The sequence below is a fragment of the Protopterus annectens genome, chromosome 3.part0 (genome assembly GCF_019279795.1).
Source record: "Protopterus annectens isolate FY-2018-M chromosome 3.part0, PAN1.0, whole genome shotgun sequence".
NCBI classification, from domain to species: Eukaryota; Metazoa; Chordata; order Ceratodontiformes; family Protopteridae; genus Protopterus; species Protopterus annectens.
In genome coordinates this window covers 925,684,209-925,702,920 of record NC_056731.1, presented here as the reverse complement: position 1 = coordinate 925,702,920, position 18,712 = coordinate 925,684,209, and the positions used below count along the sequence as shown (strand labels likewise).

The window sequence follows — 18,712 nt, the reverse complement described above, 5'->3', positions numbered from 1 at the left end:
GAAATTATTCTGTGAGATTGTGGGTGGGAAGTTAGTTTTGTATTGGTAGGTTTTTCTGTAATCTTGTGTAGGAGGATTGAGATAGGTCTGTAGTTTTATAGGAGTCATCTAGTCATGCAAATTATATGCTTTTTATGTTTTTCTTTAGAACTTTTCATTTACAGTCATAATTTTATTCAGAATTTTGAAGTGATAATTAGTAACTTCAGTGTGGCTGAGTTTCATATTGTCAAAAGACTGTTTTGCCTATAGTTCTAATTATATGCCCATTTTAAGTCTTGAATAGGTGTGTTAAGTAAAATATCAATGAAGTAAGTAAAGTGACGATAAACACAGATAACTGTGTTTAGAGCAACAGGAAAGTGCAGATAAATTACTTTCAAAGGATCTGTAAGGGACAGAGAAGTATGCTTTAAAACCACTTAATTCATTACGGCCGAACAATGCCTCAAGCTGTCTCTGCAGTTACATCCTACTGACACCTCTAGGTGTCTAATATAGTCTGTACTTATTTGCATTAATATTTTCAAAACCATGCTATATACATGCCATTGAAAAAATGTATCTTAAACCTTACATGATGGGCACCAGAACGACACTGATATTTGATCTCTGCCTAGTACTGCATAATTGATATCAGTTGTTATTTATATACTATTTATTTATATTGTCATAATTTTCATATTTGCTGAAATATCTCAACAACCAAGTAACACAGACATAACTGATTAATCTTGAATGAAAAATCACAAATGGATAAACAAAGTGCTGCTGACAGTATGTGTGTAGATTGAATGGTTACTGATTACAAAATATTATACAATTAATATTTACTGTGTTTACTAGAGTTATAAAACCCACTTTAAGACCTAGAGTGTAATGAACACTAGCTCTCTAAAGATTTGTTTCTATTGAACAGCTTGTCATTTATATTCCTTTTGTAACCATTATGGCTCCAGAGATAATGATCATTTGTCTGAAATGTGCAATCATTGTGAGTTACGAGTACAAACTTCCAGAGCTCCACTAGTGATTTATATGTTATCAATAGACATCACCTCCAACCTTCTGTCTAATACTCTATGTATTTATATACTACCTCATTCTGTCTTTATTATGTATTACAGAGATGAAGCCTCTCATAACTGCAAACACTAAATTTGCTTTGGACCTTTTCAAGCATGTGACTGGAGACAGCAACGATGACAATATCTTTTTTTCACCTCTGAGCTTGTCAGTTGCATTAGCTATGGTTTACTTTGGTGCTAGAGGCAATACAGCAGAACAGTTAGCCAAGGTAAGTGTTCAGTTAAGGCGGTATATCATGAATATAAGATCACACATTGATAACTTTGAGCTATGCGAATAATGAGGACATGGATGACCTTAATCAATACATTATATTTTCACTGTTGTTGTGAATCAGATTCTCAGTACTTTGTTGACAGTTTTTTGGGTAGATACTGAGTGCAGTTGTTGTTGTTGTTGCCCACCACAGACATTCATTTCTGCTTCATTCCCTGTTTTACCCTAGCCTTTTGAGACAGTTACTACTTTGATGTGAGATGGTTTGAACATTTTTCAACAGTGAAGGTAGAGGAATTGTGAAGTACACACTGGTACTATAACTGGACAGGCGGCATGTAAGGTTCCGTCTTTCTTATTGTTGCTGTTCTATCCATGTAGAATTTCATGATGCATTCCTCCTTTGGAGCAAAAGACAGAAAGGGCATTTCTGACCATTCAGAAACAAAGACCCAGCATCCTCTAACCATGTTCCCGACACACATATTCAGCACAAGTCCGTCTGTAAGGCAAGAATGTATATTCTGGGTACACTGTGTATTTCCTGCTGGCATACTCTGTTTCTGTCTGGAGTCATACATCTCTACTAATGATGTGTCCAGAATATTCGGGTTCTAACAAATCTTTCTTGGGTTGAAGATGTCTAAGGTGAGAGATCAGTAGACTATGCTATGTCTAGCCTGTTACATTCTGGACAGTTAATTTGCTTATTATACCCTCTGAGTATACCTTTCATCCTGTAGACATCAAAAAGTCTGGACAAAAGCTACTGAAAAGTAGGCACATCTGTCCAAAAATCTGGATAGCTAGTTAGCATGAAATTTACATATCCAATAGCAATTGCCACTCCCATTTCCAGTAGTGTGGGGCACCATCTCTCAGAAACACAAGTTTAAAAAGCACAGTAAAATAATGGTGACTGAGATGTAGTGGGTTGATAATATGTGGCTGGTGAGAGTTCAAACTGTGGTATTGAAACACGGTACCAACCAAAGCCTACCTAAGTGGTGTACTAATACACAGAAAACTCCTGCCTCTAGCACTGAGATACAGTGCAATTACAGGAACAGTCTGTGTAAAAAGATGTACTGATGATCCTGTGAGAGTCAGTCTACTCAAACCTCACAGTAGCACGGTTTTAAGAAAAACACAAGGCATAGCCTTTCCTTAACCAAAAAAAAAAAAAAAAAAAAAAAAGAGAGAGAGACAGACAGAAAGACCAAATGACAGAAAGGCTATACAATATCATGTTACTTTGGTGCAGTTTCTTAAAAGAGGCTTTTCAATCCTGAATCCAGTACACTTATTGCCACTTAAAGGCTCTATAGTCATATCTGAAGTCATTCAGTGACAATGCGTGTGCCATCGTAAGTTAATAAAAATCACAGCTCTAAACCTTTGCATGCATGCTTCAGGAGTAAAACATCCAAATCAAGGACACTAAACATTAGTAGCACTTACTTAAGGCAGATGGCAAAATAAGGCGACATATATTAACTACTTTTTGTGAATAATCAGAAGTCCATAGCAACTGTTATATCATTACTTGGTTACTGCACTTCTCACTCTTCTGACACAAACACTTTCATTTAACAAGGATTGAAAATTTCAGTGAAGTCAGTGAAAACCAGAGGCAGCAGACTAAAGTAACATATAAAAGAGCCACATGTTTATACTACATAAAATACTGATGATCTCCAGCCTGTGTTTTTTTTCCAGACTAACTTCGGTACACCAAGCATACTAACCAATGCTGAAAGTGCAATGTTTTTTAACATTTTTTTACAGTTTCTGACTTCTGTGGACTAACTCTAATTCTTGCAGTTGCCTCATATAGTCACTCAACAGCGATGCAGTTGTGGCTTTAGTGAGATAATTGCGTGGTGCAGTGCTCTAGTGACCCATGGGTTTGGTTAGTAAGAGTTCAAATTTAAATAAAATTCGAAATTTAAAAGAACCATTCAGAATGTCATGGCACCCTATTATTTTTAATTAAAATTCAGTATTTTCCAGTAAATACCACACAGGTGACATTTGTGGTGCTGCTACAGAACTATAAGACAACAACTGATCATACCAAATGCATAATGAGTAAAAAGCACATTAAATCTGTAATACTGGTCTCAAGATACAGTTGTTGGAATCTGTAGGTAAAGCACAATGATTACATTATGTTATATTTGCTTGATGATAGAAGGAGACAATAAATCTGTCTAGTCTGCCTTGTTAAGTACTTTACACTGTAGTGCTCCTCTAGTGCTAACCTAACCATTTTTCTACCTGTTTCAAGCCTTCATGAATGCCTATGTTTATTTCCTTCCTACCACCCATTGCAATGGTCTATTCCATGAGTGGGCAACTCTGTGTAGAAAAGTACTTTTGGAGATCCACAGAGTAGTCAGACTTTCACCTCTCCTTCCCCTTCTGTCCTTCATGTTTAGAATGACTCTTCCTAACTTATTCACATGATCTCCTGCACTGACATTGTGTCCTCCTGTATCTTCTGGTATCAACTGAGAAGAGCTGTAGCATCTCTAGCTTCTAATCCTATTCCTTCCTCTTATACCTCTCAACCTCTTAGTGCAAGAAACCTGGACAAAGCATAAAATTATGGGGGGAGGGTGTAAACGCCCTAAAATATAGGCAGACTTTAAATATTGCTCTTATAAACTTAGAAAATTGTGACAAAGAAGTACAGACTGATCACCACAGCTAAAAACATATTAATTTAATATAAACTTGGTTAAAACTAGGATAAGCTCTTTCCCATATCCACACTTCTTCAGCTCAATTAATTAATATCAAAGTCCAACATTTATAAACATAGCGACCAATCAAATCAATGAAAAAACGTTTTGAGCCAGTCAAATCAATGTGATAGAAAAATTCATACCCCTTTTCAGATAAAACAAGAACATAAATATTAAAAACATCACAACCTATGAATTTAGTGATTTTACAGAGCCAATCAAATGAATGAAAGACCCTATGCTCCTTTAGGGCTGGTTTCAATGGGATGGAAGAATTAAGTCCCTGGAGTTTAACTTCCTGCAGGGTAGCTATCCAATATATCTCTGCTACCTCCATTATGTTGATGATATCAGCACCTCTTAAAGTTACAGTAACAATTTGTAGCATCATAAATCGAAAATCATTAGTATTAGTATTAGAGTCAACATGTCTGGAAAGTGCATTTGTCATTCTTTTATGCCAAATATCACATAAGCACTGCAAAACTGTTCCGGAAATAACTTATTAGTCTTGCCAATATAAAAACTCGAACAAGACTGACATATAGCAATATAAACAGCATTCTGGCTCTTAAAATCCATATACATCTTCAATGAAAAACATTTGCCTTAAGTGATATGTACAAATCGATTGGCAGTAAAGATATACTTACATGCTTTGCATTACCTGCAGGGGGACGTACCAATCCTTTCTGTTCTTCCAGTATGATTAACCTTTGGTCCAAAACATAATCTCCTTTTAAGGGAAACTCCATTTTAAAACTGATCTGTGGGTTATCACCCACTATCTTCCTAATATTCTCATCTAACATCAAGATACCCCAGTTATGCTTGATGACATTGCATACAGTGACTGTATTACTTGAATAAGTAAGTACCGCTCTATTCTTCATGTCCCCTCTGTGAGTCGATCTTCTTCACTGAACATTCTCACCATAATGGCTAGAAGAAAAAAAGGATCTACCCCCGGTAGTTCTGAAGGTCTTGATCTCTTCCGATTATCGTACTGTCTCTCCTCGTGAATAGCCTCTTGCATGAAAGTCTTGAATAAGATTCTCAATTGCCTTCTGAAAATCATCATCATCTGTATGCAGGAGGGAGGTCTAGATAAACTGATCCTTTACAATGTTCTTATAAATAAAACCTGGATGCATGCTATTGCGCTCCAACACATGGTTCTTCCAACAATGTTTCTTATAGAGCTTAGTGTTCAGTTTGTCACTGGTATCAACACATAGCCGAATATCAAGAAAGTCCAAGCATTGGCTGGAAACATGCATGGTAAATTTAAGAAAGTTGGTTTTGCCCGCTAGATTAATAAACTTCTCCAATAGTTTTGTTTAACCATTATATCATCCATGAACCATTTATAGAATCTCACATGTGTAGCAAACACATTGTTGTTCAAGACAAAGGCATTTTCCCATTTGGCCAAAACTACATTGGCATGGCTATTGGCACCAGATGTGCCCATCGCTATGCTAAGCCTCTGGAGATAGAATTCTTCATTAAATAACATGACATTATTTTCGAGAATTAATTCTAGTAAAATACAAATCACATTTATAAGGCCTAGTTTGTACTCACTATGCTCACATAGGAAAACTCTCACTGAATCTATACCATACTGATCAGGTATAACTGTGAATAATAGTTGAACATCCAGGGTCACCATAAAACACTTCAGTATGCCTCCCATTCTAAAAAAACAGTGATGCAAAGACTCAAGAAAATTCTCAGTGTCTTTCAAAACAAAAGGTGCTTTACTCAGTATTGGTTTCAGTTTTTGTTCAACAAAGATTGAGTGGTTCAGTCACCCAACTACTGTTCGCTGCTATCGGGCACATTGGTGAATCCTGACAGTTCTTATGTATTTTGGGTAAGCCATTAATAACAGGAACCAATGGGTCCTCGACAAATACATAGTCGTATTGTTCTGAGTAATCACCATGGCCGTAAGCATATCAAACAGGGTGTCTTGAACACTCTTAATAATCCTATTTACCTCCACTTTAGTAATTCAAGAATAAACATCATCTTCACTCAAAAGCATTTTCATCTTATTCAAATAATCATTTTTATCCATGATGACTATGGACCCTCTCTTATCAGCAGGGAAAATCTGTATGGAGGTATTATTATTTAACTCTTTAAGTGCTAACTTCTCATCCAATGTCAAATTATGAAATTGATGATCATTGCTGTCATTCAGTTCTTTGAACAACTGTTTCTCACATAGACTTAAAAAGTTTCTATATTGTGATGTAACCGTGGAACAAAGGTATTCGGTCTTCACAAAATGTCAACCTTTTCTTTTGAATTCTCTGGGTACATCGTCTTTATAATCACTTCCCTTGCAAAAGTTTCAAATCCAGTATAACTTCTCTCAACTTGGAAGGTTCTGCTGGTATAAATGATAATCCTCTTTTCAAGACGGATAAATGATATCTAGTCAAATTAAATTCAGATAGGTTTATAACAAAAAAATCAGTACCTATTTCCCCTTCTTTGTTGGAATCTGTTTGGTCGATAGTTTCCTCCTTTTCTGTCCTCTACCCTGAGAATGGCTCTCCCTCATAAGACAAGGTGGTCTCACAGAAACTGGTAACTCTGGAAAAACCGAAACAGGGGCTGAGCTGTCTTTCCTTCTTGCTCCTAATTCAGTATGTATTTGAGAATTAATTGGTTGTCCTTGCATAACCTTGTCTAGAAAAATTTCATTTGTACTCTCTTTCCTTACAGTCAAAGGAATAGTTGTTTTGCTTACATCAGCTGTATCATCACTTTTTTTTGAAACACTCAGTTGTTGAGTCTTGTTCAGTCCATTATTATTTGCAGACTATGGCCAGGCAAAAATATTACTTTTCTTAAAGTTCAGGAAATCCCTCTGTATCTTCTTTTTCTTAAACTGTTGTAGTTTTCTATCATAAGCAGAAACTTCATTGAATAGATGTTCTAACCTGGACCAATAATATTCTACCTTATATTGATCACACATGGTGTTTTGTATCTGTTCTTTAATAACAGTCAACTCTCTTTCAAATGTTTTAAAGAAATTGATCAATAACCTCATATAATTAAAACTTAATTCAAGATTTAATGCTTGCCATCTCCTTAAGAGGTCTGGGAACATTTCACCATACGGTGGCATACATAGCACCCTAAGACCTCTAGGGACAATTTTATAGTGCATACATGCCTCAAGATGTAAGTGCTGCCATTGCAGCCTTTTCAATCTGAGGCAAGCATTCTCAAAATCCTTAAAGCTTTTAGAAAATATTTCAACATCTGATGAAACCTTAGTGCTGACCTCATTCAAATCCAGTAAATGTAATCTGATTAAAAGATTGTCTTCTTTCAAGAGTAAATTGCATAAGCATCTTTTATAACTGAAGCCTGTAGTCTCAGGATTACAGTCCAGTTCCACAATGACTCCTTCAGCCATGCGCTGTTTTAGTGTAAAACAAATCCAAGAGAAGTAAATAGTGTGGGAAGAAATAGCCAGGGAATTGTTATGGCTAGGCTTGTATAGGCCCTAGGGCCGATAGCCTAGTACTAATCTATGAACCTATGAACCAACAAAGACTAAAAGACCACCAAAAACAGCTAAACACCAGTCCCATGATAAACCAAATTATGACAAAGAAACACGGACCAATCATCATGGCTAAAAACATATAAATTTAAACTTGGATAAAAGTAGGATAAGCACTTTTGCGTATTCACACTACTTCAGGTCAATTAATTAATAGCAAAGTCAAACATTTAAAAACATAACCAATCAAATCAATGAAAAAAACTTTTACAGCCAAGCAAATCATTATTTGTATAATCACACTTTTTCTTCTGGACTGTCTTAAAGACAGACTGTCTTAAACCCTCATGCTGACATGAGCACTGCCAAACTTCCTAGACCTACAGTTGGTAAACGATTTCTGAAGCAGGTTTAATTTCACTAGTCACAGTAATCAGTGGTTTGTAGTCTGTGACTATAGTAAAAACACAGTGCTACATGTATTTCTTAATTCTCTGAATTCCAGAAAAAAATATATTTAAACCATTCTTTGCAGATGTGAGTACTTTTTCTCAGTTGAATTAATGTTTGAGGCATAAAATCGAGGCTTCTTACTTTAATAGTCATTGTATATGAACACAGTTTTTATGCCATAACGTGAAGTATCACAGTGAAACATCTAAGCTCCGTCTGCACAAAAATAAGTATATTAGCAGACTGTAGCAGATACATCATAGCATCTTTCCCTTCATACTTTTCTTTCTTCATAAATATATCTATCTATCTATCTATCTATCTATCTATCTATCTATCTATCTATCTATCTATCTATCTATCTATCTATATATCTATCTATCTATCTATGTCTATCTATCTATCTATCTATCTATCTATCTATCTATCTATCTATCTATCTAGCTGTTTGAATTTTTCCGTTTTTGAATATGCATATATTCCTTCTCTGCATAAATACACATGAGCCTAGTGTCTGGCTTGAGAACAGAGTCAGTGGGCTGTGGACTACACCACTTTGTCCTTTGATAAGTCTACCCTTTTGACAGATTTTATTTGACAAATGCTTCATTGACACAATGGGCCATAATAAAATGACCCACTTACAACTGCTGACATTCTGTCTTCATTTTTAATTTCGTTAGCAAGAAAAATTATTGCAGGATTGCACTGCATTGCTTCCATGTTTGCATTATCACATCAAAACAAATACGGTTCCATTTTTTCTTTCATTTTGTCTTTTAAAGTTACTTGTACATCTTTTGAAACAGTTTGCTTCTTTACTATTGCCACTAAAGTTCCAAACATTATATGAATGTCTTAAATGTTAAATGGTTGAAAACCTTTAATAAGCAATCCATGCTCACTGGCAAAACAAAAGTACAGCAATATACCCACGAATAACTCAAAAGCTTACTTTGTTTGCATATTTCGGATTTTTCCGGTTAGGGGTCGCCACAGCGGAACTCCGGTCCGCTAATGATTGGCAGTAGATTTTTACGTGCCAAGTTGCCAGCCCTGATGCACAAACTTCAACGAAGGTACGCCCATTCACGCAGTCTCCACACAGAAGACGCTCTAGCTGAGAATCGAACAGGACAACGTCGTACTGTGAGGCGACAACGCTACTGCAGCACAATGCAGAGATGGGAAAAAGCAGCTAAAGCAGACTAGTCAAAGCTGGATAATAATGGCAAGTGCTTTACAAATTACTCTTTCGCCAAGCATATACTAGACTGGTATAACATTTGGATATATAAGATACTAAATAATGAAAAGGCCCTTATTAATTTTCTTCTGTGGTGAAACTTTACTTGTAAATACTGTTTGCTGCACAGTTCCTTAAAATGGCATGTCTTAATTAGACCATTTTTTGAGAACAATGCCCCCCCCCCCTTTTATACAAAGTTTACACATCCCTGTTAAAATGCCAGGTTTTTGTGATATAAAAAAGTGAGACAACAATAAATCATTTCAAAACTTTTCCCACCTTTAATGTGACATAGAACCTGTACAATTCAATTCAAAAACAAACAAATCTGTTTAGGGGAAAAATATAAAAAATAAAAAAACGTACAATAAGCTGGTTGCATAAGTGTGCACACCCTTAAACTAATATTTTGTTGAAGCACCTTTTGATTTAATTACAGCATTCAGTCTTCTTGGGTACTCACCTGCCATCAATTAAAGAGACTCTGATTAACCCCAAATAAAGTTCAGCTGTCCTAGTAGGATTTTCCTGACGTTTACTCAGTTGCCTGCTACAGCAAAAGCCATGGTTCGCAGAGATCTTACAAAGCATCAAAGGGATCTCATTGTTGAAAGGTATCAGTCAGGAGAAGGGTACAAAAAATTTCCAGGGCATTGTATATACCATGGAACACAGTGAAGACAGTCATCAAAAAGTGGAGAAAATATGGGACAACAGTGACGTTGCAAAGAACTGGACGTCCCTTCAAAATTGATGAAAAGACAATATGAAAACTGGTCAGGGAGGATGCCAAGAGACCTACAGCAACACTGAAGGAGCTGCAGGAATTTCTGGCAAGTACTGGTTGTATACTACAAGTGACAACAATCTCCCGTATTCTCCATAAGTCTGGGCTATGGGGTAGGGTTGCAAGACGGAAGCCTTTTCTTACACAGAAAAACATCCAGGCCCAGTTAAAATTTGCAAAATAATGCATCAAGACTCCCAAAAGCATGTGGGAAAATGTGTTATGGTCTGATGAAACCAAGGTTGAACCTTTTGGCCAGAATTCCAAAAGGTACGTTTGGCGCAAAAACAACACTTCTCATCAACAAAAGAATACCATCCCCATGGTGAAGCATGGTGGTGGCAGTATCATGCTTTGGGGTTGCTTTTCTTCAGCTGGAACTGGGGCTTTAGTCAAGGTGGAGGGAATTATGAACAGCTCCAAATACAGTCACTTTTGGCCCAAAACCTTCAGGCATCTGCTAGAAAGCTGAAAATGAAGAGGCATGTCACCTTTCAACAAGACAATGACCCAAAGCATACATCCAAATCAACAAAAGAATTGTTTCACCAAAGAAAATTAAAGTTTTGGAATGGCCCAGCCAGAGCCCAGACCTAAATCTAATAGAAAATCTGTGGGGTGACCTGAAGAGGGCTGTGCACAAGAGATGCCTTCGCAATCTGACAGAGTTGGAGCACTTTTGCAAGGAAGAGTGGGCAAATATAGCCAAGTGAAGATGTGCCATGCTGATAGACTCCTACCCAAGAAGACTGAATGCTGTAATTAAATTAAAAGGTGCTTCAACAAAGTATTAGTTTAAGGGTGAGCACATTTATGCAACCAGCTTATAGTACATTTTTTATATTTCCCCCTAACAGATTTGTTTGTTTTTCAATTGAATTGTACAGGTTATAGGTCACATTAAAGGTGGGAAAGTTTTGAAATGATTTATTGTGGTCTTATTTTTTATATCACAAAAACCTGGCATTTTAACAGGAGTGTGTAAACTTTTTATATCCACTACATATGTTGGTAGAGATACTTTTTAGAATATAAGTAGACCAAATAGTGGCTGTTTTAGATTGTATTGTCACTGCTTACAGAGTGTTGAAACATCTGCATTTCTAAGAATTTTAGTTGATTGGTATGATATTGTGTGCTATTTGTGAATAAATATATTTCAGGACTGGATCTTTGGGGCATAGTTATGTTTGAGATAAATTTTTGGGTGTAGGAATTTTGCCAGAAGATTGTTTATACTCTGTTCTGTAAATAGCAATAAACTATTTTAACAAGGATCACTGCTCATGCTAATTGCTTAAACAGGTTGGTCAATTAAGAAAAAAAAAAGGGAAAAAAAGGTCAATCAATTAATATGATGGCAAGAAAATGAGATTCCTAGACAGCTTTGGTTAAAGATCTGATTATTGGCTCAATAGAATGTCTCTGATCATCACTAGCATTGTCAGACCTGACAGTGCTGATGCTCTCCCTAGTGACCATGCATTGATTTGTAAATGCACCCTCATGTCCAGTTATTTACACACACTTCCAGACATTTCCATATAGACACCCACATCTACTCATTAACAAACAAGCCCTCTCCAACAGTTGATAACACTCACAGAGAGAAGCACTCACCCATTCACCCACATACATGCTTCAACCTACATATACACACACATACATCCAGACCCTCAATTCCCTTCCCAACCATCTAAATGAGATCAACCAGACACACACACACACACACACACACACACACACACACACACACACACACACACACACACACACACACACACACACACACACACACACACACTAAATCAACCCCCAAGCCCATGTCTTGGCTGAAGTTACCTGCACTGCATGTACCTCCATATGAGTGAATGTATGACTGCTGTGCATTTATGGTGGTCACTTTTTCCTCCTAGACCCCTATCCGGGGAAAAAGCTGAAAGACACAACAACTTTTTCCTCCTAGAGAAAAGTTTACTTGTCTGAAGCTGTTGACATTTCTGGAGGAGAGTACATGGCTCATTTTCTTGTTTTTTTTTTTTGTTTTGTTTTGTTAGTCACCTCTTTTGAATAGGAGTATGAGTATTGATTCTTTCCATAAAGTTTGTGAAGTATCTTCTTGTAAACTTCTGATAATTATTATTGCTAGTGGGCAGGTAATACTGTTTGATATGAGCTTTAGCAATACAGGAGCATGATTATCTGTTGATGGTGATTTGTATTTCGTTAGTTTTTGGTTTACTTAGTTGTTATTTACTTCAACGTCAATTTGAGTATTTTATTTGGTTTGTTCATATCACTGCGGTGGTGGTGCTGCGGTAGCGTTGTTGCCTCACAGTAAGACGTTGTCCTGTTCGATTCTCAGCTAGAGCATCTTCTGTGTGGAGACATGCGTGAATGGGCGTACCTTCGGTACGTAAAAGCTACTGCCAATCATTAGCGGACCTGAGTTCCGCTGTGGTGACCCCTAACCACGAAAGCTGAAAGACACAACACAACATTTGGTTTGTTCATAACAAGTGGAGTAACTGTAGTTTTAAAAGGTGGTAAGGGTTTGAGATAGATTGGAAATGGATGGCAAAAGTGTTTGACAGAATCTTGTTCAGATAAAGTTTGAAAGGATTAGTTTCATTGATATTTGCCTTAACCATCATCTTGTTGATGATATTCCAGAAAGAGAAAGAATTGTGTTTGTTTTTAATGGGGAGTTGGAGATATTACTGCCATATGGCTGTCTTATCTGTTTTTATTGTTTGTTACTTAGTTTTCTATATCTTGTCCCTGACTGCATGCCACCAGTTGTGTAAAATTTCAATGATATATCTCTAGTCTTCATTAGTTTTCTAGAAGATGGGTCATTTCCACGCACTGATATATATATATATATATTTTTTATTCTGATTGTCATTGCAGGAACATATTTATTGAGGTTAAGTATTACTATATTGTTATGGCTGATGTATGGTAGAGAAAAGGCAAGTTTATAGGTGGTATTTTTTTTAAATTATATCCATAAGAAGCTTGTAACATTTTGTAGCTGTATTTTATTAAATGCTAGTGGGATGTGTACTTGAATATTGAGTAAATAGGGTGGAGATCACGGAGGGCGTTTGGCAAGGTGCCATTTGTAGTACCATTGTTAGTGTTTAGTTATGTGTTGGTTGCATTTGTTTAGTATCAGTTCATGTACTGTCATATATCAGTTGAGGAAATCCCAGTTTTGAATTTGGAAGTCAGGGTTTTCTCCAGTTTGTGTGCTGCAAAATAGTTTGAAATCATCCAGGCAAATAGGTTCTCCTACATAGTTATGGTGAAACCAACTTAATGAGTGTGGTAGTGATTCTGTAATAAGTGCTGGGTATATATAAATATATATATATATATATATATATATATCCATGAAAATGCCAGAAACTTGCATAAGAAAAGCGTATATGCTTTCTGTTATTGAATACGATTGAGACTAGAAAATATTTTAGACCTTGGATTGAGACTGGTTAGTTAGGGTGGAGGGCTCAGGGTATGCAATTTTTAACCAATAGTAGAACTCCTCCCACTTATTTACTAGATCTCCTTCCCACATCTCTACTGGTAAGCCTTTTATACAGATGGTGTTAGATGAAAATCATGTTAAGTCTGGGATATTTGGTTTTAACCATGTTTCAGTAATTGCTATAAAGTGTGGGTTATAGTGCTGCAACCAGTCTTGAAAATGGGATTTTCTTATGCAAGTTTTTGGCATTTTCATGGATGATTTTTAAACTTTCTTACTTTTAAAGACAATGAAGTTAAGTTTATCGAAGAAACAGTGAGTAGAGATGGGGCCTGGATTGAATACAGTGTGGTTGGGATTTAAGAGCAACTAGCCAGTCAAGTCCTGTGCCATAGAGAAAATGGAGAAGAATACAAAAGAAAGTTTCTGTAGTGGGGACCCTGCATTGTTCACATGGGCAGCTATGCCTCCACACCCCAACATCTCTAAATATGCTAACTCTGAGATTGCCCAACAATGAGGAAAAGGGAACATATCCTTACTCCACTATTCTCAGATCCTATAATGTAAAAAAGCAGCAAATATAAAACAGTGTTTTCGTAAGGAGAAAAGCTCCTTTTTCTTTGTGTATATAGGGGAGAGGGAAGATGCTGTATCCCCCACATCTGTATGACTACAATTACATTAATTCCAGATTACATAACAGTGATAAAAAAGCAAAACTTCCTTACCCCACTGTTTTGTGATCTTACCATTTGATTTACATTTGTTTGAATTAGAAATGATTTTATGGAACAGGACATTCAGCCACATTTCTGAGATGTGAACATGAAATAAGTGTTTTGTGAATGTGTTATGAGAAGTCACTCTCAGTGGACAGATTATGTTAAGCATTTACTGTAATTTTACTTTTGATATTACCCAAAGATTATAGCAAGGCAAACAGGTATCAGATGAAGGCTGGTTAGACTCTTCATGGGATGTAACAAAAATGACTCAGATCTGATGAAGTTCCATTTTGATAAAGAAGGAATGAATGTGCTTATTTCACAAACGCATTACCTGCACTTCTTCTGGATTTAGTGTAGTTTTTGTTGGTTCTATTTTTACTACAGGAATTGTCTTCTTGGGATGTACAATGACCAGGTAGACAGAGAGCTCTACTGTCTGACTTAATAGACCAATGAAGGACCAGAGGCCATACAGCAACAATGCATGACTTCAAGTTAATTCTTTCAATAACACATAAGTAAGGCAGTGTCCAGGCAGAATAAATGAGACTTTTCAAACAGAGGTTTTGAGGTGTTTTCCAGTCTGATACACATTTTTAAAATAAGCTGAGAATGATTGTTAGAGTTGAAGCCTTCATGGTTAATGTGAATGTATGCTGACTGCATATTTAATGTTGTTATCTAGTCAACAGCACATGCAGTGTTTCTCTAAGGACCTCAGCTGAAAATGTGTTCTGCCCAGTTAGTCCATTCAAATATAGGAAAAAAAATAAATGAATAGTATTCCTCAAGGAGTGACCATATACCTCTGAACCTCTAAGTACAACAAATCTGAATAAAGACAAAAATAATGAGGGGACAAAGGTCCAAAATCAGGGAGAGATTTTAATTGTTGGTCTTATAAATTTTGAAAGTTGCTAGAACTAGAATATTTTTCGTTTTAGTGTACATTTTCTGATGGAGATGAAGTCTGAAACTTAAATATCTGTCATTATTTAGTGGAATCAATCCCAATAATTTGCCAGAAAACCACAGATTTTGTGAGGAAAAAATCTGGAGAACTGAAATAACTTGCTTGGTGTACTTAAAGCACTACAGCTGTTTCTTAGCAAAGAAGAAAATAAAATGTGAAAACCATGGAATAAGCTAAAAAGCAAAAAGAGAGTTCAGCCAAGATACAAAAATCACAAGAAAAGTACTGATGCAAAGAGCAGATAAATCAGAGACAAGCAGAACAAAATGGGATTTTTTTTTTATAGAGGCAACTTCAAAAGCACATATAACTTAAATGAGACCCAGCATATAGCAAGTACACAAATATGTTCATAAAGAAAGGCAACACTTTACATAATGCTGTAAGAAACTCTTAACATAACAGTTTACACTTGATCAAGGTCACCAAGAGTACTATACCTTTCTGTCCCTTTCCTGTTAGTCGTAACTGAAATAGACTTCAAATACCTCACAAATTGCACTATTGCAAAAGTGTACAAGTTTTAAAAAACATAGGAACTAGGCTGTCTGTACCTTTGGCTAACTGCATAATGGTGACTAGCAGTACAAAGCAGTTACCATTTAGACCATTTCCTCGGTTTCAAACAAGGATAGAAATTAACAGCTCCACTAGATTTTAGCAGCTCACTTGCATGCAGAGCAGGGTCTCAAGTTCAGTCTAATAATATAGCTGGGGGTGGGTTAACTGGTGGGTGATGCCTTCGGGAGACTGATTAGATACAACAAACACCCTCACTGACCAAGTAACCAGCAGTAGGCAGAGTGAAGGCTAAAGTAATGGCTCACAGATTTACTTCTTCCCCAAGACATAAAATTCAGTATTATAGAACTTGAGAGATATATTCAAAGGTACAAGGTTTGATTCCTTCTACTTTCATCTGAGTAAGTAACTTAACCAGGCAGTGCTCTAGGGTTGCCCCTAGAAAGGAACACTTGTGATCAGATGACTTATCTAATCAACAAATTAATAAAATAAAAATAAATCTAATCATAATTTGCTAGGAGTGTATTTCCATGGTTTATAAGACATTGATCTCAGGACATTACATATCCTGAACTGGCTAGCATATTCTAATAGAGCGAGAAATCATGAATTGACATTTATTTTATTTGACAGGGACATAGGCTAGATTATATGAGTCTAATTGTGTTTATAGGCTTGTTACAAAAAAGAACTGAAAAATATAAATTAATAGGATGCATAATAGAAGAGGCAGTGAGTTTTGTTGGTGTCTGAAAAAGAAATATTTCTGGCAGAAATTCAGCAGAAGTAACAAAGCATATTTACATGAGTAACAGTTCACTGGAAAAAAGAAGGTTGAAACTCTGTAATAACCAATTTCAAATAAATTCTTTAGTAAAAGTCTGGTCACATCCTTCTAATAGATGAGACTACATGTGTTTATTTAGTTTAAACATTAGAAAGATTTCTGATGCAGTTATTATTGCATTTGTATGTCCCTTTTACATTTACCCAGTGTATCCATTTATAAGTGACCTGTTAGGAAGGTAATATAATTTATTCATCAGGATAATTATGTTTTCCCTTGTACTTGGCATATTATTATTATGGAATTTAGAATTATAGATGGAGAGTGTTTATGGTGCCCTTGTGAGCATGATGAGAAACATTATGGATACATCATATTAGTGAAACCTTCTGATGTAAGGCATTAACCTTAAACATCCTTGCTGTGACTATGCAGAATCCAGGATATACTAGTTAACAAATAAATAAGTTAAATTAAACTTAAAGTTAAATTAAAAATTAAATAAAAATTAAAAATAAAAGTTAAATTAAACTTAAAATGCGACATAGACTTGGGAGTTTAAAGATTAAAGTGCAGCTAAGGAGCATATTACTGTATGTAATATTATGAGGCATCCAGGCAGATAACATTCTACTTAAAAGTGACGCAATTATCAGGGACCTGGATATCCATGTTGATAAATTCTCTAAATCCACTATGTCTGCCATGGTCAAAAGATCCTTCTACCTTGCAAAGCTTATCATTTATGACATATCTTCAAGGTCCAAGGAAGTCATGAATCTGTGTAGATTGATTAGTATAGTTCAAAGCTGGAGCATATTGTACAAGAGGTGGATACAGTGTCAGGAAGTTCGTATTCCAGAATGTAAAGGATGAACCTTTCTGACAGTGTTCTCTGCATCTGTGTCAGAAGGCTTTATATGTTGTAATAGGCACCAAGTATTGGCCGAATTTTGATTAGAGTTTAATGCATGAGAGAATGAGTGGAAAGTTATGGAGTAGGGTATGTGTTTCAGCTGGACATGTAATTATGTGAATGTCTTTGCATATCATTACTTTCATCAATGGAGAATAAAGTTTATAGTTTGAGAAACTCATTTTAGTCTCTTGCAGATACAAAAAAATCATACTGAAAAAAATCACACAGAGGACCAGCTGTTTAAACTAATGGTGCACATTGACCAAAACAGATGTTACTTTTTGCTTGGAAATCTGCAGTTTAAGGTTTTTTTATAAACTGAGAACTGACAGCCTTTTTAACTACATTGGCTAAATAAGCTAGAAGTAAGGTATGTTGGTAGGATTCATCAGTTAGGTGGTGCAGATTTAGGGTGTGAGATAATAGGAAATGCCCTTTATAACTTAAAGAAAAAGCAAATATCCTGATATTTATTAATAATATGAGTTTGGAAAAGGTATAACAAAGTCTCACAAACTTTGCATCCACTACATTTTAATCATGTCTGCAGTATGTAGGAGTCCCTGTTAGCCATTGGTATACTTGTATGAGAGGGACAGGGAGAAAAGTGAGGTTTAGTGTTAGACACATTGTTAGATGTATGGCCTGGATGTTGCCTATGAGGAGATTTGTATTTCCTATTTACTGGATTCTTCTCAAAACAAATATCCCTTCTATACCAGTAAGAAATGTAATAGGCAAATTGCCTTTGGTCAGAGTACTATTCAAGCTAGCATTTTTTTATCTCTTCAAGGTGGTTACTTTCATGACTGAACCATTTTTGGGCATACCTCTCAAGTGCCAGATTTTTACAGAATGTCCACATTTTTGCCTCATATTTTTGGTCCGTTCCTCATAAAACTTATAGTTTTCTGGCAAATCACTTAGGATTGAAGTCACTAAAATAATGGCATACATTTGAATTTCAGACTTTGTATCCTTCAAAAAATGCATACTAACAGAAATCCTGTTATTCTAGTAACTTTCTAAGCTTATAACACCAATATTTAAAATCTGTCCCTATTTTTGGTCCTTTGTCCCCCCCATTATTTTAGGCTTTGTCCAGATTTTTGCAGTAAGAGGTTGAGTGGTATGATTTTTGGGACATTGATGGAGGAAAACCTGCCTTTATTTTATGAAAGTGAACTTGGCCTTGTTGGGCAGCC

At 36.0% G+C, this 18,712-nt stretch overlaps 1 protein-coding gene across 1 annotated transcript in view; it reads left to right on the top strand.

Annotated features, from left to right (window-relative positions):
• Positions 1-1,128: 1,128 nt before the first annotated feature.
• LOC122796629 (leukocyte elastase inhibitor-like) overlaps positions 1,129-18,712 on the top strand; it is a 192,464-nt gene continuing 174,880 nt past the window's right edge. Inside the window, exon 1 of the mRNA XM_044065251.1 lies at positions 1,129-1,297. Coding sequence (XP_043921186.1) covers positions 1,130-1,297 — 168 coding nt within the window. The 5' untranslated portion in view covers position 1,129. The remainder of the gene's footprint in view (positions 1,298-18,712) is intronic.